Here is a 22163-nt window from a genome sequence, read left to right as displayed (position 1 = left end):
AATTTGACAGTGGTGAAGTCTCTGCGTGCTGGGCCAGGAGTAGCTGGCAGACACATGAATATTGAATCAGTCAGGCAGGCCTCACTTGCTTATGAAAACACAGTAATGGGCGCCCACAGGCCACAAACTGAAGCCTGCACCCTCAATTAGGGCCTTCCTGCCTGGGAAGGGATTAGGACAGCGGGGACACATGGGAGGGAGAGGAGGGTGAGAAGGGAAGAAGGGGGGAATAGGACCTGAGGACAAACAGAATAGGGAGGAGGGAGAGGGTGCCGGTTCTGGGATGAGAATTGCATCTGTGTGTGAGTGAGTCTGTTTACACACTACCTCTCGAGCTCTGCAGATTCGTATACCTTCTTATGCGTGTGCAGAGATTGCAAATGAAATGCATTTGTGCATGCGTGCCATCAGTCAAGCAAACAATGACACTTCCGTGCTGTGTTTGGTTGAACTCACTTTCTGAGATAGAAGGGGACAAATGTGAACAGTTGCGCTGAAAAAGTGGATGATTTCTCCAGCCCTCGACTTGTGTCTCACTACAGCTGACATGCATAATTCACCAGCTAACCTGGGCTTTCTCACCTGGAGCACAGTCTCACTGTAGACTGCTATGGGACAGCCATCTCTCTTATTTCCTTTAACAATAAATGTTCATGCCTCACTGTATCCTCATTTCTCTCTCTGCTCAACTTACATTGCTACCTTCTCCTCCTCCCTTTGTTTGTACACTGCCAATCATACACTTTATATATATATATATAAGTGTATTTTTCTTCATGCAATAGAGGAAGACCGGCATGTATCTGACCAACTTTGTCATTCTCTCTGCTCACCTGAACTTAGGAAAGGAAATGAGTCCAGTCTCAGTTTGTCCCCTTCAGGTCCTGGTGCTGTGGTCCCCCGATCGAAAAGGGAAGTTCCTCTGCTGGTGTCTGGCAAACGAGGAAACAAGGACTGTATGGCCTGAGCGGCAGAAAGAGACACAAGCAAAGAGTAGAAAAGGAGGTTAGAGATGAGTTTGTACCATGAAATAATAATAATAAAAAAAGCTTGCGTACATATTCCTACAAATCTGCCTTTATGATGCTGCTGCACTTTGCTGGGTAAAGTCATATGTTGACAGCAGCACCCTGCAGAGTGTGATGCAAACAGTGACACAGTCGCAGCAAGGACAGGATAAAAAGGGAAGCCATGGGACTTGGGGTAAAAAAAAACGGGAGGCAGGAGGACGCACGGGCTCAGAGACTCAAAGGGAGGAAAAGTACAGAGTCAAATGGAGACCAATGATTAAGATTGTGGGCACAAAGGATAAATGAAAAGAAGAAAGAGGGATTGTGGGCCAGCTTGTGTAAAGGGACACAGGACGAATAGCAGTGAGATGTGAGAGAATGACATCCATTTAGAAGTAGGGCAGCTGTGTGCGTGTCAGTGAGTGCGTAGATTTTTTTCTGTCTAAAATTTGCAAAGAAGAGGTAAAATAAGTGGAACAGATTAATCTTAGGAATCAAGGGGACACGGGGGGATTTCTTTTCCCCCCTAGCGTGATTGCGGATCAGTAGTATCTGTCACCCTGCAGCCCCAAGTTTGAAAGGTGAGACTGTACTCCCAAGCTGCGAGATCTGCGTTGCTTAACAAACCGCATTAATGACCCGCCATTGATCTGATCTGACGCGACCCCTTTGCTTTCTATTTCTTTCATTTTCAATCGATGACAGATGGATACGCCATAGGAGACAGGGATGAGAGAAAGAGGGGATAACGTCTTCTTTTGTTTTAAGGGCAAGTTAAAACCGTCCCCCCTCCACGGTCTCCTTCAGAGCTCGCGTCTCCTTATCCCCATCTTAAGGACGGCACAGACAATTGATGAATGATTCTCTCTTACTGTACTTTCAAGTTACTTGTACTTTCTAGGACATTAGTCATCTAAAATAAAATTATCTGCACACCAGCACTTATACCCAAGTCAAAAAAATAGCCTTCTTCATCAATTTGTGCAGCCACATCTATAATTTAGTGTAGAATCTGAAACGCAGAAATTGATTTTTTTTCCATTAAAAAGAAAGAAAGAAAAATCTCTAAATATCTTATAAACACAAGTAAAGTCATAACATTATTTTTTTTTAACCAAATTAGGACATTTTTGTTTACGCCTCCATCTTTTTTTGTGTTCTGACACATTTTATCTCTGTAAAAATTTTACAATCTCTTAGGGCAAATAATAATCAAACTGTAGTCTATTATGACCCCCATTAGACAGAGTGAATAAAAGATAGCTACGATGAATACCACCATTCTTTTGCAAAAAAGGGGGAATGCACAGCAGGTGCCTGAGAAATATAACAGCTCGAGTTGAATGGTTTTCAGTTACCTGAATTAAATTTTTGTTGATAAAAATTTAAGGAAGCAGAGTGCGGTGTCCTGCTATATTTCATCCTTTTTCTTTGTTTAAAGTTTGGCTTTTTTAAATTCCCTCTGTTTTAAAATGTTAGTTCTTTTTATTACCTGCTATAGAGACACAATTTGAACATACATAGGTATGATTTCTCACATTATTCACACAATTTTCTATTTATATGCTACTAAATCTACTACTTGCATACAGCATATATCCTTTTACCCATCCACCCCCTCTCACAAACCCTCCATCCTACCCTGTGTACCTCTGGGCTGCAGTCTGGTGTGGTGGAGCCCCCGTTGAAATGGTTCTGGGCAAGGAAGAAGGGCGAGCTGGCCATGTCCAGGATGGGGTAGTTCACCAGCACAACCTTACTGAAGTTAAACTTGTAGGTGAAACGCTTCCCTTTGGTTTTGTGCAAAATACGCTTGTTGTAGTAATACCTGCAAAGGAGCGGGAGAGAATATTGATGGAGGGATGGAGTGAAGTGATAAACGAAAAAGGAAGAGGAAAAGGAAAAGAGGTGGGAAGGATTAATATAATACACATCAAGGTTTTGTGTTTCATCACTATAAGTAAAGTATAAACAACTTCAGTGCTGTGAGGCAAGAGCTGTGCTGATTTCCCAGTGTTTTTATTCATCTCCTCCTTTCTCAAATCAATTCATGTCTGGCTGCCTCTATTCAATACAATATGGTTTTGTAAAGTGAATTTTATATTCAGCAATTATCAACCCCCCCCCCCCCCCCCCCCGCCTCAAAACCCCCCAAAATCTAAATTCGTTTGAACCTCTCACACAGAAATACTACACAAGAAGTAAATGTTCCTTTCATTATGCACAGGACTATTTATCAATTGAAGAAATAATGTGAGCATCACGTTACACTATCAGATGAGCTCGAGACTTTTTTGTTTCCAGAAAATTAGAAATTTGTCGGAATGACACCATTTGACATGACACCAAAAGACATCACCGTTTCCAATAGCAAAGCACATTCACAAAGAGGTGGGACAGCAAGAGCGGTCTCCATGGTAACGACCCCCAGTGTCTCCCGCTGGGCATGTCAGGTCGTCATCGTACCAGTTTCCTTTGCCACCCACAGAGGTGTCACAATGTACAATCTGCCAGGATGCCACGTTGATCGGCAGCAAAGGAAAAACATGGAGCCATCTGGCCCAGGTAAAAGCTGAGTGCTCAGGTGGAGGAGCGTAGGGGGTGGGGGCGAAGTGGGATGCGACAAATTAAAAAACCTGCAGATGTCTTATTGTGAAATACAAGTTTAAATCTGGTTTCCTTGTGGACTTTTTGGACTCCTTTGTGAGTGCAGCCACAGTGAGCGTGCTAAACACAGAATTCATGAGACAACCTCAGCATTAAATAGTGGTGAGCTCATTATGCAGGCACACTATATCAACAAACACAGCAGCGTGTACATATCTGCATGTATCCACACTGGCTGAGCCCAGTGCAATGATGTGTACATGTTTTGCTTTGCGTGGCAATTGTGCCATGGCCCTTAATTGAGCAATTAAGTAAGGCTAATTAAGAAGGCTAATTGTGGCCCCAGCCAATTTATAACAATTAAACTCTGACGACAGTCCCCATTAACGAGAGGCCGAAGGAAAGCAGAGGGAGGGGGTGGGGTAGGGGAACAAGTTGGGTAGTGGGTATTTGCATAAGAAGATTGTGTGTGACTGGCTGGGGGTGTAAACTGCTGAAGGTATGGAGTGTGGCATTGTTTTAATCACCTTCAGCAAGTTCAGTGTCGAGTAGTTTTGCTGTTCTGAAAAAGTCCAATTTCACACTGGGGCTTAATTTTGAAATCCCTATTGAATTTTTTATTTGGCAGCTCAATGGTGAACTTTCCATTAGGATGTCCAGAGATAAGGAGAAATTGAGGGTATTGACGTTCCCCAGGAAAAATCCCACCTTTATCTTTCCATTTTTGCCAACATGGAAAAGAGAGATGTTAAGTGGGGATTAAATCCAACAAGAGTAAACAATTTATGGAAACCGCAGGGTTGTAGCCTGATTTATCTGATGCAAACAGTGCGGTTGCCTGACATTCAACACATCTCGTATGAACACATACCTCAGAGCCCTGCTCAGTTTGTCATAGTTCATGTGAGGTTTGCATTTCCTTATCCCCCACAGTCGGGCCACCTCGTCTGGGTCCTTGATGACAAACTCCCCGTAGTCTCCCTGCCAGGCTATCACCCCTTGGTACTCTTCCTTCTGCAGGAGCTCTAGGATGAAGTGCCACAGCTGGATCTGTCTGGAGCCGGGGCTCGACTCGGGCTTGTAGGCCCACTCTGGGAAGGCGATCCCTGGGCAAAGGGGAGGAGGAAGAAGCAGGGTGAGGTTCATGCCTGTTTGTCCAGTTGCTCACAGGGAGTGTGTGCATGTGTGTGTGTGTGTCTGGGGGGGGGGGGAGTTCACTGTCTGAATGACTGATGAGTGATGGAGGTGAGGGATGATGTGTTTAATATCACAGCACGTGCCTTGAGCAATGTTAGTCTGAGCTAATGCCCTCTAGCCTCAACAGATTGGTCAGTGGGATGATGACAGCTCACTGGGAGAGATCTGACTGATGCTGCTCAGGTCTGAATTTTAAAAGCCAACTCTATGACCATCAGAGATGAAGTTAAGTAGCTTTTTGACTCAGGCCAAAGTGAATCTGGTACTAACTAGCCTTGTAAATACATTACACATTGAACCAATTACTACCAGAGTCTGAACTTGTTTGGCAAACATGAATGTGTATGGTTAATCTTTTTAAATAGATGAATATTGGGGATGAATTTCAACATGCAATTTTAATAATGAAGTAGCTGCTTCTTAAGTATTTGCTTGTTTTGGCTGTCTGGGTTCACCCGATTTACACATGTGGCTTAGGACTAGATTTAAAGATAAGTTGAAAGATTTTAAATGTTACAAATAAGAACTTTAAGGAGATTTGATGCAGAAAAGCAAGGATGTAATAGTCTCCTGCCTTCATGTCACTAACTTTGATGAGAGTACCGACCTGGCGTCCAGAGGGCGGGCACCGGGGGGAGCAGCAGATCACTGACGCAGTTACAGTCCATGCCTCCACAAAACCTGGAACAAAACAAAAGAGAGAGAAGGCATTAACTTTTACAAATGAAAAACAGAGAATTTTGCAGAGATGTATTTGCTTAAGCCAGTTTCAACTACCCAGCATGTTTATTGCATTTATTACACCAAGTCAGAGTAGAAGAGAGTACATTTTGTTGAAACTGAAGGTATTGCATAAGGGTCTAAAGGCGCAACATGAGTTCAAAATGATACTTTAAATCGATGTGAAATATAGCAAGGTTATGTTTCATATGTCTTTGGTAGAGATCAGGTGTTTGATGGATGTGGCCACCTGAGGCTGTGTCTGATGCAACGTGGTGGACATCCCTATAGTGCATTTATGAACAGGAGGAATTAAATAGACTTTTGAAAACCAACTTGAAAACTGAGCCACATTATACATTAAAACTTGGGTTTTTAAATATATAATAGGACTTGGTTATTTCTTAGTGAAGTTTTAAAAGTATCAAAAAAATCTCATGTACAAAGTTATGTTCGGGGCTATTAGAGGTTAGGTTTAATTGTCTGCCAGATGAGGAAAGTTTCAAAAGGATTTAAAGGGCTATAGTTTTTGGTAAAATGTCTTTCATATCACCTTAGGTATCCTAGGTAAGTCAGGTAAGTACTACAAATAGTGCCAAATTGCATAAAGATTTGAACATACAAGAGTGTTGTTTTATTAGTTGATTGAGTTAGAGCTATTTTAATTGTCGGATGTACTGTTTAGTAGTCACTGCATAGCTGAGTGTGAACAAGCAAAAGCGAGAAAACACTTCACATCTGTACTTGTAATATTAAATTATACCCCCTATAATTATAGTATATGGTTATATAAAACTACACGTTTTTTTTAAAACACACAAAATTGTTGGAATAAAAGTCAGAAATGATGCAGTGAGTCCAGTGAACACGTCCATGTTTAACATCACAAGAAAATAAACTGTCCAAACTATTTAAAAACCTGATTTTGTTTTTACTTCTGTGCATTTTGAAATCTGAAGATTTACAAAAAAAACCCCAAACTTTTATTTTTTCACCCCATCACATCGCTTCATGCTCTGCATTGAATGTTGAATGATACGTGCACGTGTCAGTGAGGTAGGGTAGGCCTTTTTATAATACAAGAGCTTATGATCATAAGGCCTCCTAAATATATTCATATAGACATCTGCTGATGCGAGAAGATGAGGAGATCTTGGTGTTTCTGTGATGAAGAGGGGAACTCTGAGATGGAATCTAGTTTGGATATCACAGTTTCATCAGGGTTGTTTTACAAAGCTCAGATGGAAGAGATAGCCTGCTGCTACACTGGTATCTTTAATGCTGGCCTCTCTATCTCTCCCTTCACTCTCTGCCTCTATTTAATTATGCTCTGTGAATTTTGGATTTTCCCTCCAGCATTGAAATGAAACGTGAATTATTAAGGTGTGTTTGTATAAATTATTATTGCTAACTCCAGGCATTTCTCACTCTCTCACTCTCTGACTCTTTCTGTCTCACGTTCGCTCTCACCCCGCTTCAAGCCTTTGGATTGTGGCCCCGCTCGCTGTCTCCTCTCTCCCCTCCCCTCCCGCTCTTCATCTTCCTTGTTTTCAGTCTGCTCTCTCTGTCTATGAGTGCAGAGCTGACATTAATTCTATTTATTATAATAATCATTATTATTTTTACTCTTATTGTTCCTTTTCTCTCTTTTTTTTGGTCATTAAACTATCTGGAGACTCTGTCTGCACTCATCCCGTGCGACTCATTTTTAGAAAAGGATCAAATATTTTGATTAGACCGTTTACCAGTAGGATATCAAAATACACCCCGCTGTTCACATGTTTGGAGATTTTTGAAAACATTTAAAACTGTCATCTTTCCATGAAAATGTTGACCTCATCTGACAGGAAGGCCGTTGCGAAGATTGGTCTTTACAAAATGAGATATACGTTGTGTTGGAGGTAGCAATCCATAACTTTCCTCTTCCCCGTGGGCTACAGGTCATCAATACTGCATCATCTCTTTCATTTGCCGTATTCTCATGGTCCACGGCATGTATAAGCTCATCTCCTCTGCGGAAAACATATATGTGAGCTCCTGTCTTTCACAGTCTTTCCAACTTCCTCTCATACCACCTACGCATTACCTCAAATCTATACTCTTCCTTCCCTTTTCATATCCAACAGCATATCTATACAGGTGACTCCTCCTTTCCTCTTTCCCACCTCCTTTCTATTCACACACCTATCCACTGTCTTCTCCCCCGCCCTCCCTTCCACTCCACCCTTCTCCCTCTCTTCTGCTCTGTGTGTTTTGCTTCGGCGCAGTAATTTTCCGTTTGATTTCGGAGGTAATGCATTTTTTACAAATCAAAGAGGAAGCCAGGCTACCCCCCCCCCTTCTCCTCCTCCTCCTCCTCCTCCCCTCACTCTCTCCCTTTCTCTCTCTCTCCCTCCCTCCCACCTCTTCTTCTTTCCCTCCCTGCCCAGTCTCCCGTTCTCGCCCCCCCCTCGGCCCCCCAGGCCAGAGAGGAGATAAAGGAGCCCCCATCATTTCCTTGTTAGTTTTGATTTGGGCAGCACAGGGCTTTCAAGTTCCCCCCATCACCCCCAGAAACATTATAACTAGCAGCCCAGGGAATACTGCTCCTCATACGCACACACTCGAACACACACATGCATGCACAGACTGTCAGATACAGACACTCACAGATTGTAAGGGATTGTGCATGCACAGTAAACACAGTCTCAAGCAGATATGGCACAAATACGCAGGCATTCAGGTAGCCGTCGCACACACACTGTACGACGCAGCACACAAAGTAAGACATGGAGCCCATAGATATTGACTGAATCAATATCGGCACACTAACACAGATCTCACCGAGCTGAAAAAGAGAATGCACTTTGTTTACTAAAGATTCTGGTTTACTGATAGAGAGATGTGGGCAGAAAAAACACTGCTTTATTTGGACAAAGAGACACAGAGTCCAAACAAAGGACCCCTCTCCCACAAAAGGTCACCTGTGAAACCCAGCGTGGATGATGGATCACACGGCTACCGGTGACAATAGTAAGCACACTCAATAGATTCACTAAGTTACTTCACACAATCACATCTTCACAAAAACACCTCAGCTGTGTTCCTACACATAATCTGAAGTGTAGGCCTGCACTAGATCTAGCAAATGGATCATTACTGCTGGAAAATCTCTGGTGTGTTGATGATTCAGAGGCTTTTCTATAGTTTAACGCTTGAAAGAGTGCACTTTGTTTTTTGTGACTTTAGGACACAACAACATTGCAGGGATACACAAACTTCCTGTGTCATGGCTGAAAGGTTAAAGGTTTCTGCTGTTGTCACTGCTCAACATGTAAACCTCAGAAATCCCTCCACATTTGCTCTCTGTACTTACTTTTAGCCATTTTCAAAGCCTTAGAGAGTGAAAATTATGGACAAAGTCCCTCAAAATTCATACAGTATAAGAAATTAAGCTGTCTGCTAGCAAACCCACAGTGCAAGGTACTATACTGTTATACTGCTCACTGCAGATTTAATAATGATTGGAGAGGAGATAAAATGCATTTTTCACTCAGTTTATTTCTCTTCTTCTTGAATTTCACACAGTGCAAATAAAGTTCAGTCGCTTCCTATAAATAACCTTTCAGTCATGTAATGCCAAACCTGTTTTGATCATTGGAAAACTGCTTTGGAAAAAAAGGACAATAGGACAAGCAGATGGGTCTTCTAAAGACAAACTCCTACATCAACGAGAGCAATCGTTTCCATCTATTGTAACTGACGAGGGACAAAGTCCAAAGAAAGAAAGATGAAAATTACTACAGTGTTGCAATGACCAAATTGGTATGTTTGCATCATGTTCAGGTAAACGTGTGCGTGAACCATCCTTCTTTCAGCAGTAAACTGAAACTTGTATTTTCTCAACTGATGAACTTCCTGTGACCTCTCGACTTTCTTGCCCAAGTGGGGACTAAGAGTAAGAAAAGGACTGAAAAAGCATATCCAAGAGTCAGGATTGGACCAGTCCCACTGAGTTTTAAGAGGTCAGTCTCGCCACAAAGGTCACAGATTTGTATTTGTAACTTTTGCATGTATCTCCCAAACATCAACTCTGTAACAATGTTGCTAAAGTAAAGGCAGAACTGGCATACTTGTGACGCCAAGGTTAGTAGGACACTGACGGGAGTGAAAAGAAACCAGTGTGAGGGATATACTGTAGTACAAACTACGTTTTGAAATTCTGCAGAGTGACTGGGGTAGAGCGAGGAAGGAGGGCAGCCTGACATTCAGGCAACATTATGTCTCCAGTGCTGTCTAAAGAAGGAAAGAGTGATGGGTCACGATATAAAAAGATAGAAAAATGTGAGAGGCATGAAAAGTCTGGCCTCTCCCGCTTTCTTTTTCCACTAGATGAAAAGGACTCTGTACATCTGTCTCATCTTCCTTTTTTTGGTTGCCCCTGAAAAAGGCCCGACTGAAAACTCTCTCTCTCTCTTCCTTTCACTCTGCTTGCCTCTCTCCTGCTATCTCTGTCTTTCTCTCTCTGTTCCTCTCCCTGGTTAGCTCTGACACACTGGTCAGCCTCAGGGTGGAAGAACAGAGGGACTCTGCTATGGGTTTGTTAGAGGAGATGGAAAGAAGGAGAGAGGAGAAATGAGGAGAGAGACAGAAGAGAGAAGAAGGAGGAGGAGAGGAGGAAAGGGGGTTGGTCAGGAAGAGGGAAAAGAACCTATCTATCCAAATGTTGAAGAGAAAAGTCAACACAGAATTAAATTCTATCCATACACTGGGCTATAAACCTTCTTATTTAGCTTAAGTTCCATCTTAATTACCAAAAAAACATTCTTTATATGATTTTTAAAAATAATATTTAGTTACATCTTAAAATATCAAGCTACAAATTTTGTTTTGAAGCCCAAATATGCATCTCATCTACATCTTGTTTGAGCATCCAATTAAAAAGGTTCTTTGGATTTTGTATGTGACAAACAAAAAGTTCTACGTGCTTTTTCAAACTAAGACAAACAATGACTGAAACCTTGCCATCAACAAAATTAACTTCCCCTTTACATAACGAAAAAAAGAGTCAACCTCAGCATCCCAAAGACTCTCAAAACTTCACAAGTTAAAAATTTGGTCTCAATTACTAGGTTTTTCAGACAATTTGACCTGTTCGCAGGATATTACACACTCGATGAATCATAAAACATTAAAACCATCACTGGTTGTTTTTTTTAAATTATTGATATTTATTTTTTTTGTTCTGCATTTCATGTTGTACATTAAGGTTTTCACTTTTACCATTTAAGCTTTGAATCTGTGAAAATCCATAAAAAATGAAAAAAGATTACATTTTAATCACTGAAACTGCGCAGATAACCACAGCAATACTGATCATGTTGCAACTTATAGCCGCTAGATTTCCCCACAATCCCTCCTTTGTACCTTACACACCCATCACACTGCAATGTGAAAGAGTGAGAAATCAGTGCAGTCACTATAATAGGAGCAGGCAGCGGTGCAGCAGCATCAGTGTATTTAACCAAGACATATCGTTACAGGAGTACTGGCTGAATCTAGTTGTTCTCCCACAGAGCACCCATTACTCCACACTGCAGGGGCAAAGCTAATACTGAGTCCTTCACACTGAGACAGGCTATCATCTGACAGGACTGCCCGGCCAGAATATCATCCAGTGAAATGTACTTTGAAAGATACAGTAGAGCAGCGGTACAAGATGTGACAACAGAGGCAGGGAGTAATAGGGCAGAGAAATATTAAAGTCCATATCTGAAAACTTAAGAAACATAATTTCACACTGAACTGTTTGGTTCACGGCTTAAGGGATAAGGCTGGGTTTAGAATTTGCATCAAGTTCCTAAATCTATGAATACATAGCTTAAAGTCAACGCTGAGCACAGATACCCCTGCTGAAAATATGAGTGCTTTAAAATGAGTAAGAGCTTTATGTGTTCTTTCATGAGTTGAGCTTTGGAGATTTTACTACATTATAACACTACTTTAAGTCACAGAGTAACACCAGGAGTGTGTGAGAGGGATTGACTGTAATAAATGAAGTGTTAGCAGAAAAAATATGTTAAAAGGTCGAATATCATGGCTCGTTTCTTGGGCTAATTGTAATGGGGTATGATGTGCATATTTGGCTTTTATGACAAACACAACACCTTGCGGTTTTAAAAAGAAGAAGAAGAAAAGGCCAGCTCAATTCACGGAGAGAAGTTTAGACTCCAGCTCGGGTCATAAATAGAGTACTTTGATAAATAAGGAAACCTGATTTTTTTTCTCCAGACTTTCACGATCCGTGGTGAACTCCAACAAGTTTAAGAAGAGGTGAGTGAAGATGAGGATGTTGAGCGCGTGAAAACGGCATTAGTATGATATAGAACGCTGGCCTTAAGAAAATAAGGAAAAGAAGGGGAAAAAGGATGAAGAAAAAAGTATCAATCGATAGGGTTAAATTATTCATCGTCATTAATTATCGATCGCTCTCCGCTGCCGGCTCGTCCGCCTCGCGCCAGAGTTGAAAGGAGGGAAAGCGCGCTTTATTAAAACCGGCTCGAGCCTCATTGTTTCATGTCCCGCGGCAAAGAAAAAGCTCGAGTTTGGCTCTGCCCGCGCCAGTAGAAAAATACACACGCGCGCGCGCACACACACAGACACCGCTCCATCTCCCTCCTCTGCTTTCTCTCTCCCTCTCTCTCCTGACGCGCGGGAGGAGCTTTTGGGAGCCTCGCGCGGTGTTCACGGGGCGGCTGTGTCTCGCGTGGATCGATGAGGGATCAATGGCTCGCGCTGACTAATAGCCAGAGAGCGCCTTTGATCTCGCGGCTGAGAGATCAAAACCTGCGCGAGAGGGAAGAGAAATAGGAAAAGAAACTGCGCCGGCGAGCTGACCTTCACACACACATGCGCACGCACGCACGCACACACACACACCGATGCACGCAAAACCCACGTAGCGTCACTCGCGCGCGCAGCTTTTCGGAATTTGATATCCTATCCAGGATATCCTACCAGCGAACAAACTGAGAGATGCATTGCAAATCAAACTGCGGGCGAATATGCATCGGACACATTTGGAATAATAACCAATCTGTCTATAGGCTATTACTGAGAACCTTCACGCTCACTACACTACAAACACGTCCAACAAACGCACACACCACCCTGTTTCCCACTCAGAGTTGTTGCTCTTGACTATTTTTTCCTCAGACAAGGTGATGCAGTGAGACCAACAGATCCTTCTGTGGTTTCCAGCGATCGCACGAGTGTCCTATAGGCTTAAGTCCAGAGAAGAAACTGTCTGATCTCGCTCAGTGTTTATGTGTGATGGAGAGCGGAAGGCTTTAATTGAGTTGAGTATGTTCAGGACATGAACGCAGGTTGCTCAGATCTTCAGTTAATTTCCCAAAGAAAACCGTGTTGGGACTGAAGCAATACTAAGGCAGATCAGAAGCTGTGTGATCATTATAACTTACACAGTGTTTGAATGTGACTGCACTGTTTTCTGCGTGTTTGGGGTCATAGAGACCCTTTAGCAGCTCATAATGGTGTTTAATCACCTTCATGCTTAATGACACTTCCCCTCTAAATTAGTGATAACTGCTTTGGAACCAGTATGATTGAGAATTTAGATTTGAGGTAGAGACTCCAGCTCAAAGCCTGGTTATATGTTACTCTAAAATCCATCCAGCCATCCATCTCCTTCCCCTTATCTAATTCAGGGTTGCTGAAAGGGGGCTGGAGCCCATCCCAGCTGTCATAGGGCAAGAGACAAGGAACACCCGGGATGGGTTGCAGGGCTAACACGTAGAGAAAGACAACCATTCATGCTCACATTCACACCTACGGCCCCTTTGGAATCAGAAGTTCACCTAAACCAGTCCATGTTGTTGGACTTTTGGAGGAAGTCGGAGTACTTGGATAGAACCCACACATTCATGGGGAGAACATGCACACATCACACAAAAAGCCTCAGACTGGATTTGAACCCTTCCTGCTCCGAGGTACCGTGCCCTCTCTAAAACCCTACACAGGTAAATGTGAATTTCATTTATTTTCCCTTTTAGTTGCTGTTTTGTGCCAAACAGAAGGAGCATATATGCATAATCCACATAATAAACAAATCTTAAGACTTTTTTTCTGTAATAGAAATCCTTTAAATATTGGCTGAATTTTTTTCCAAGTGTTTGTGTGAAACACTTGGAGAAAAGTTCAGCAGTTTTGAGAAGGGTCAAAAGACAAAAAAACAAAACAACCCTGCTTCATTCTTTCATAAATTGCTCCTGTTAGTAATCATGAACCACAAATTAATTCCTTGCCAAATAGAATCTTATGTTCCACACTTTTAACTTGGGGAAGTCCACTTTTTTCTTCCTCTGTATCTCTCCTCCTCCTCCTCACGCTCTCCTACTCTATCTCTCTCTTTATCCCCCCCATTCACTCTCCCTCCCCTCTCTGGTCAGTGAGTTACTCTCTCTATCGCTCTCACTTCCCGAATTAACCACTCAAGAAGTCACCACCGACTCAATCAATAGCTCATACATAAACCCTGCTATAATCGCTCCCCCTGCCTGTCTGTCTGCCCCCCACCCCCCTCATTCCCCTCTCCTCCTTCACCACATTCACCATCATCCCCTCACAATCCCTTTCCTCCCCTTCCTTCATCTTTTTGTGTCTTCTTCCTGTCCTTGTCTGTGGATTTTAGATGCTCTTTTCTCATAATTATCAAACCTGTCATAAACATTAAGAGCAGCAATTCTGATATTTCTATTTAAAAATAACTCCTCACACCTTTCCTGCCTTTGCACCCTCATCAGGCAATTTGACATTGTGATAAAAAAAAGAAGTCTTGTCATAGAAGTAATGTATCATATGGGCACTTGAGAAACATATTTCCAACCACAAGAGTATAAACCATAAGTTTTAAAAAGGTTATCACACGTTTTATGTACAACACCATGTCAGATTTTGTGCGTTTATGGATTCTAAAATGACGCAGTTTTGGTTCTATTTGGTTCGGCTACTTAATAAAATCTTAGTAAAATAATGCACCCAAATTGTATACCACCAGCACTGATTGAATAGTGTTCCTGGTCTTTAAACAGTTCAACAACTTTTAGTAAGACAGCAGTGACAAGCACCCAGCGTTGGACTTCAGAATAATGTCCTTGTTTGTTAATGAACTAAAAAGTCTGAAATTTTAATTACGTGAACAAGTGATGCACAAAATGAAGCGCAAATAGCCTTCATAACTCTGAGGACTTCCAGAGGCCTCAGCTAACACAAAGTCGCTCAAAACTTGGACCAGTAAACATGTCTCAAATCACTCCCTTGAAACCCAAATGCACAAAGAACCAGCTGAAAGCTAATACAGCCCAATATTACTATGTGCCTTGTACTGAATACATAATATGAAAGGTGACCTGATGCTTCTTTGGGAGTGTTTTTTTTTTTTTTACTTCTATGTTCTCACAGGCTTCTATATTCCTTGTGGGACTTCATATTTGTGTAGCATCCCTCTAAAATTTATTACAGGAGCAGAGTAATTCTTTTAAGTGCAAGGGCACTATCGGCCTATGTTAGCGTGTCCAGCCTGAATGGGTCTAGTATTGCGTTATAGCAAAGACAAGGAGACATCAATATTGCATTATCTCATGTTTAACTGTGAGACACAGATAGTTGTTTTGGGGGCCTTAAAGATATTGTATTACCAAAGGAGATGCAGACGCACACACAACTACATGAGGAGGAAAAAAAGTGAGAGGGAGAGAGAGAGAATAACACACAGAGAATTTTAAAATTATAAGGCCTCTACACACCCTCTGCTCATACCCCTTCTATCTCTCTTTCTCTATCTTCCCTCGCTTCTTTTCTGCCTCTCTCTCCAAAGTCTTTGATTCGTCCGTACGGTTTGATCTGCAAGAGAGCGAGTTTTGTAAACACATTTTTCACGATCATATAGCCACGGGCAAGGGGAGCGTGAGGCGCGGAGGAAGAAGAAGGAGAGGGAGAGACTCAGAGAGAGAGTGAGAGAGGGAATGTGTGTGTGTGTGTGTGTGTGTATGTGTGTGTGTGTGTGAGTGAGAGAGAGAGAGAGAGAGAGAGAGAGAGATGGTGTGTGTGTGTCTGTGTGAGGGAGGGACGTTTAATGAGCGTGCAAGATGGAAAGATAGACTGACAGAAAATGCAAGGATGAAGCCTCAAATATGACTTACTGCACAGAGCAACAAAGACACACAGACACTCACATGCATACACATGCACACATGTGGAACCACACAACACACACACACAGACACCAGGGAGCCCAGGCTGATGGTTTTGGCACAAGTAAAGCATCACAGGGGTTGATGAAATGTGAAGCAACAAGGAGAAGAAGCAAGTTATTCAGTTTTCCTTATCATGCAGAGGGGGGTGACACTCCAACACTGCATTTCCCGATATGACACTTCCTGACTGGTGAACCCACGGAGTTATTGGAGAAACACACACACACGGGGAGGGGAGGGAAAGGGGGGAGAGAAAGTGATGCATCTCGTTTGGGATGATGAACACAGTAAACAGAGAGAAACGGCGTCTGAAAAACAGATTATGGGGAGAGCCAATAAAAGGTTGCGCACAGATGGTAAACACACTGTGGTGTAAAGCTGAACTAATAAAAGTGCGAGGCTCTGGTTCCCTACATTTTTTTTCACTTGGTTGGAACGATTTCGTTTTTCATCTGGCAGCTGCTAATCCGGTTTGGTTCGATTGGCCCCGGTAATGGCGCTAACCCGTCGTCTCCATACCGACTCCTCTCCGCGGGACGCGACAGAGAGGAGGCGACGCCGGCTCGGAATGAGCATCAGAGAAGACACCGGTTATGGCACAAAAAAGGGAAAAGAGAACGGGTGCCATAGTTCACACAAAGTTTGTAGTAATTTAGACTTTGAGTTTCCAACTGCCCGAAATATTCGCCTTAAAGGGAGAAAGGCAAATGAACGATTGCTCAATTACTGAAGGCTAATTTCAACAAAGTTTGGCTGCTATTAAACGCACGTAGAGGCTCTTACACTTTTTTTCATTGAAGTTTGCATTTCGGACTAATGCATTAATTACATACGCAGGCCCCAAACGCTCAAAAATAGAAGCCCGATGCTAAAATAAGAATACCATTGCAATAGAGGCTCGGCGCACTGGATTGTTATAACCTTGTGATGAATTGGCTCCTTCGACTTTTGGCTAGGGTTAGATGCAGGCCATCACATTTAAAGTGCTTTTCCACTTCGAGGTTTGTTTGTTTTCCTAAAAGACGGGGAAACAGTCCTCAACAATTCTGCACAAATCCCTCGCGTCAGTCGTTAAAAAAATCATTTTCTTTTCATTTTTCCTTTCCTTGCACTCTTTCTTTTCTGTTTTTTTAAACTTAGCCTACTGCTTTTTTAGAAAGAAGAATCGCTGCAAGCAGTTAAGTCGGTTGTCAGAATCTGCGCGCTCGCGTGTGTGTGTGTGCATATAGTGCAGTGCGGTGTAGTGTAGCGTTTCCTCTTCCTCTCTCTTTCTTCTCTCAGTCTTTTCTGTCCGGGGAATTGTTCTCAACGTCCACAAACACATTGCAAATACCCGGCGGCCAAGCGGCATCGATTTCTAATTAGACGCCAGGATAATCGTTGGAGAGAGATGAAAAAAAGAAGAGAGTGATGGCGAGACCGAGTAAATAAATATATAAACGAATTAGAGCCCAGATTAATTGAATGAATATGAGCATTAAAAAGAAACAAAGGTGATCTTGGCGGATGAAACCTTGCGTGGATTGAACGGGAAATAAGGATTACATACACAGAGGAGAACAGGCTGAAACATATTCGAGGGGGAGAGGATGGGTGGGGCTTTCTTTTGAAAATTAGGGCACACTTTTGCCCAAAAAGTAGTTTGTAATTACTGATCCACGCAGCAACATTTCAGGCACATTCGCACGGCTGATCGATTCATTCAAAATGTTCTGTTCCCGCATGTGAGATGTCATTGCGGAGAGCTCGGCGGGTCTCACACGAAATCTTGGATGGAGCCTGCGAGGAATTAATGGGAAATACTTTAATAATAATGCACAAAAAAAACGTAAATGATTAAATGATCATATTGAAGTCATATTTATTCACATTCGCTGGTGTGCACATACATGATATCTGTGCTAGAAACTGTGACAGCAATCAACCTTGAACTATAGCCACAGCTGGATTATCCAACTTCTCTCCTCTCCAGTCAAATTTCCACCGCCCCCCCCCCCCCCCCCTCTTTCCCCCCTTGCCCCCCACCTCCCTCTTTCTGTCTCCTGACAGAGTGTGACAGGGGGTTAGCCGGGGAGCTCAGGTAGCTCGTTTACTTTAATTAACGTTTCATCATCCTCGGAGCGGGACCGCGCACCGTATATACTCTTTCATGCTGCTCCGTCTCTCATCCCTGTTCTCCTTCCATTCATCACCGGCCCTCCCTCCTGCTCTCTCCTCCCCACCGTAGGCCTCACCTCTCATCTTTTCTTCAACAACTCGCCAAATCGCCCCCTGCTCTCTGTCTCGTGTCCACTCGAGCATATACAGGATAATAATTCAAACACTTTCCTTCCTTCCCTCCTCCTCCTTCTCCTTTTCCAACTTTGTTCTTCCCACCCCCTTTTTTCTCGCTCTCCTATCTCCTTTTCTCTCTCTCTCTCTCTTTTACAATAATGATGCCATTAACTGCATAACTCCAGGCGGTTTTGATCAACTGATGCAGAGGAGGAGAAGTAGCTCATTGTGCGCTGGCCATCATTTGGTGGATGCTATTGTGCAATTCAGCTCCTAAACAAAGACAAAGTAACTGTAAAACGCCAGAGGATCAACAGATTACATATATATATATATATATATATATATATTCCGACCATCTTATAACCATGTCAGCAGTGTGCGCCTATGGGTCTTTCAACATGGAGACATTGTGGGGCTGATAAGAAGGAGAAGGAAGACAGTTATTGAGCGGTATTGATCACCTCTGATTATTTAATACAAAATAACTCCCCAGTCGATGATCACCATCAGGCAGGCAATAGATAAAATCAAAGGGCTCTTTGTCAATAGGTTAAATGATCCATTGGAGATATAAGCAAATAAGCAAACCTTCAGATATTAATGACCTTTCAGTGTAGCCTTTAAGTCAAAATAACTAGTTCATTATAAAATTAAGATGTTTTGACATAACATTTTTTGTCTGCTCTGTGAAATCCAAAACAAACAGCTCCTGCCATTTCATTCTTTCAACTTTTAAGCATGTTTTGTTTACAGTTCATGTTAACCTAATAATATTGTATAGTAAAAGGTTTTTTTTGTAATTTAAATTCAAGAGCTATAATTTATAAACCAACAACAATGAGAAACTACCTGTTACTGTTTATACCACATTGAAGGATTAGCCTCATATACCTATCTCTAATTCTCTGGCTATATGTGACTGAAAGGCTTTACTCTTGTCTTTTGGGTGGGTGAAGGGGAAGAAGGCCTCTGGAGAAAAAACAAGTAAAAGTCTAACATCTTTAACATAAAAATCTATTTTTCTCTCTCTCTCTTAGTTCAATTGTAATTTCTCACCTCACTTTCTTGAACTGAATACTTTCTCGGATAAATTAGCGATTAGTAAACAATCAGATGCAGCGACAGCTTTAAATTGTGCAGTCGATGTCTGTTTGAAAAAGTGTTTTGGTTTGCTCCTGATGTAAAAGAGGATTGGTGATTTAGCTCAATCACATGTCTGAAATTCTACTGATGACCAATGACAAAATAATTTCTAAGAAATGGCAAATAAAGACATACTGTGATGTTTTTTCATTGTTTTCATTGGTTGAGCTGTTGATTCTGAACTGGGCTCATCATAGTTCACCATACATTTAGAGTTATGCAAATTACACTAATGAGTAGTAATTAGAAAAATCTTGCAATTAACAATTAGCAACCGTGGCTATTAGTATTCAGTGTATAAACTGCATTGCCCTACTCTGCATCATCAGTATCACCGAGAGGATCTCACAATCTTACAGTAAAATCAGCAGCAGAAATTTGGGGTGTAGTCAAATCACATAAAAAATGTCTTCCATATGTTCTTAATGAAAAAAGGAATGATAAAAATGAATCAATAAAAGCAGCTGTAAAAAGGTTTCACAAAACAATAGAAGTGAATCCCCTCGGAGTCAGCTTACAGCCGGGGTTTGATGTGCTGGTGGAAATGGCAGGTGTTATATAAAGCAAAAATAAAATAAGAGAAAAAAGTAGAGTAAATGCAGTTACACTCATATGCTTCGGTGTGATCTGGGCGTGACTTGCACACGGGCTGGGACTCAGCATGGAGTGCTGTGATAGTTTAAACAGTTTAAAACACTTACAGTGGTAACCGGATTTGTAGCCTTGTGGGGTTAAGAACTTGATGAAATCCACTGTGTCCGCTGGGACTCCAGAGGTGTGTGCTCACATACAAATTGCCATTGATAAAGAGAAGAGGTGAAGCTCCATCACATCTTAAACCCTATCACCCTTACACTTGTTCACATAGAATAAAACTCTAGTACCCAGAATGTAGGGGGCACCATCTCCAACCCCAAGGGAGGTGGGACTGTCAATGCTGCATACAAAGCTTGGCTTTGCCTTTCTTTCGATTGGACCCACCGGAGCACCAAGTTGTAGATAGCTTTGACTTAGAAGTGTGCCAAGTTTGGACTGTATGCACATTTTTGTGTGCAGTGCAGTGTTAAGCTTCTACCTACTCCTGTTTTAAGATCCATTCATATCATATTTACATATCATACATGAAGTGAAAGGATTTTCAGGGATGGTACTTCCACTTTCCTTTGTTTTTATCGGACTTTGCCTTTGTGTTTATTTCCTTGATATGAAAGCATCCAGCTGTATATACTACATGCAGAATAAACAAACTAAAAAATAAATGAATAAAATGAACTTGAATAACAGTTACCAATACCAAGCATAAGTCAAGTTGATAAAGTGTCTGACATTCTTGCATCTAAAATGATATCTATGTGTAAGCTGAGGAAAGCGGCACTAAAAACGCTAAACTACACTTAAAATCATTTAAACTGATAAAGCACTAACAGGTTAAATTAAAAAAAAATCTGTACCAATATTGATTATTGATTGATTGACTGATTGATTAGCCATCTGTGATGCCTATACTGGCAAAAACAAACATAAATATGGGCGAGACTAAAGCAGATAAAATCGGTGTTTGACTTCATGGATAATGGATCAGTCTTACAGACCACAACCCTGACTGCAGCAGGGTTCACCTCACCATGTCTAACTTGAATCTAGACTTGACCGTTATATAAAACAAACATTGGGTTTGGAGATCTATCTAGGTGCTTCTAAGCATAATCTCAGGAGAATCCATAATTTCACACTGTAGTGCAGAAGTTAGCAATGCCGCAAGCTGAACAGAGATCTGGGAGACTTAGCAATCATATCGCTTTATGGATTTTTTCCCACTATAGCAGGATGAGGTAGGTGAAAAGCACAACACATTATGTTTTTGTACAATGACAATGAGTCCATATACTCTCATAATTAAATCTAGAGAGTCCAGGTGAAGTCCAAGACGCTGACCACATAAGCTGGATGTTCCTTGTCTTGCATGTCATTGTGTCTATTCTTTTTCTTTCTCCACTGGTAGGTAGAGGCATGTGGTCCTATTTGTGTAGTGTAGCAGCTAAATGAAAATACTGGAGAAAAATTGGCATTAATGTGGTTTAAATAGCCAAGCAGTTCAATTGGGAAAAACATAATAAACTATAAGTTTCACCAAACTTAAAAGTCAGACAACTAATTTATAAATCAGACTGAATTGACTTTCTTGGCTGGTCAGCCATCATATTCGCTTAAGAAATAAAAATATTACTTTCTAATGAACTGCTTTAGAAAATGCTATGAGGATAAAGCAAAACTTTTATAGCCAAGTAAAAGTGTTGAACAACAGAATCATGGAAACTCAATACCGTGTTTTGAACAGTAGATTGTGTTATAGCTTTGCTTCCAGGCTGGGTTATAAAACATATTCAGCCCTCAGATGAAGACGTAAACTTTGATTTGATAATTGCAGATTGTAAATGAATGGAAAGCACGCTGTAATAATATATTGTTGGATTTTGTTCATTTTTCTTTACTGCAAATATCTTCTTTCGCATCTGGTCCCACACGTGCTACCGCTCACAGTCTCTGCTCTGACTCGTTCTGCTGTCTCTGTCCCGTCGCTGATGTCTCGTCCCACTACAGAGACATCTTAGACCGCTGTATTTCTATTGAAACTACAATATATCCACAGACATGCACACAAAATTTCAATTTCTCCATCTTTCTATCTGTTCCCCTTCCACTTTCTCCGACACACAGAAAACAAAATGTACGCACACAAACACACACATTCGGTGCCCGTCTGCTACGGCCCCCGTTGGCTCTCTCGCCTGTGTGTGCGTGTCAAATCGAATCTCCACCTCGGTGCGTAGTACACCTGCTGTGCTGGCGTATAATGCGCTGCATACAGTGAGTGCACGATGACGGATTACTGAATTAGACCAATAATGACAAGTGACACTTCTGTTACCGCTCCCTGAGCCACTGCAGAGAGCAG

General features: G+C 41.8%; 1 protein-coding gene across 3 annotated transcripts in view; it reads right to left on the bottom strand.

The window, feature by feature from the left end:
- erfl1 (Ets2 repressor factor like 1) overlaps positions 1–22163 on the bottom strand; it is a 38023-nt gene that overhangs the window by 3336 nt on the left and 12524 nt on the right. For 2 of the 3 annotated variants that reach the window (XM_026186024.1, XM_026186025.1), the window contains exons 3-6: positions 5422–5495; positions 4489–4723; positions 2652–2838; positions 834–963 (exon numbers count right to left, since the gene is read on the bottom strand). In XM_026186024.1, coding sequence (XP_026041809.1) covers positions 834–963; positions 2652–2838; positions 4489–4723; positions 5422–5482 — 613 coding nt within the window. In that variant the 5' untranslated portion in view covers positions 5483–5495. The remainder of the gene's footprint in view (positions 1–833; positions 964–2651; positions 2839–4488; positions 4724–5421; positions 5496–22163) is intronic. The other variant, XM_026186026.1, reaches the window with a different exon arrangement.

The sequence above is a fragment of the Astatotilapia calliptera genome, chromosome 11, assembly GCF_900246225.1.
Source record: "Astatotilapia calliptera chromosome 11, fAstCal1.2, whole genome shotgun sequence".
Taxonomy (NCBI): Eukaryota; Metazoa; Chordata; class Actinopteri; order Cichliformes; family Cichlidae; genus Astatotilapia; species Astatotilapia calliptera.
The sequence above is the reverse complement of the archived record's forward strand: the minus strand, read 5'-3'. Positions and strand labels throughout refer to the sequence as shown.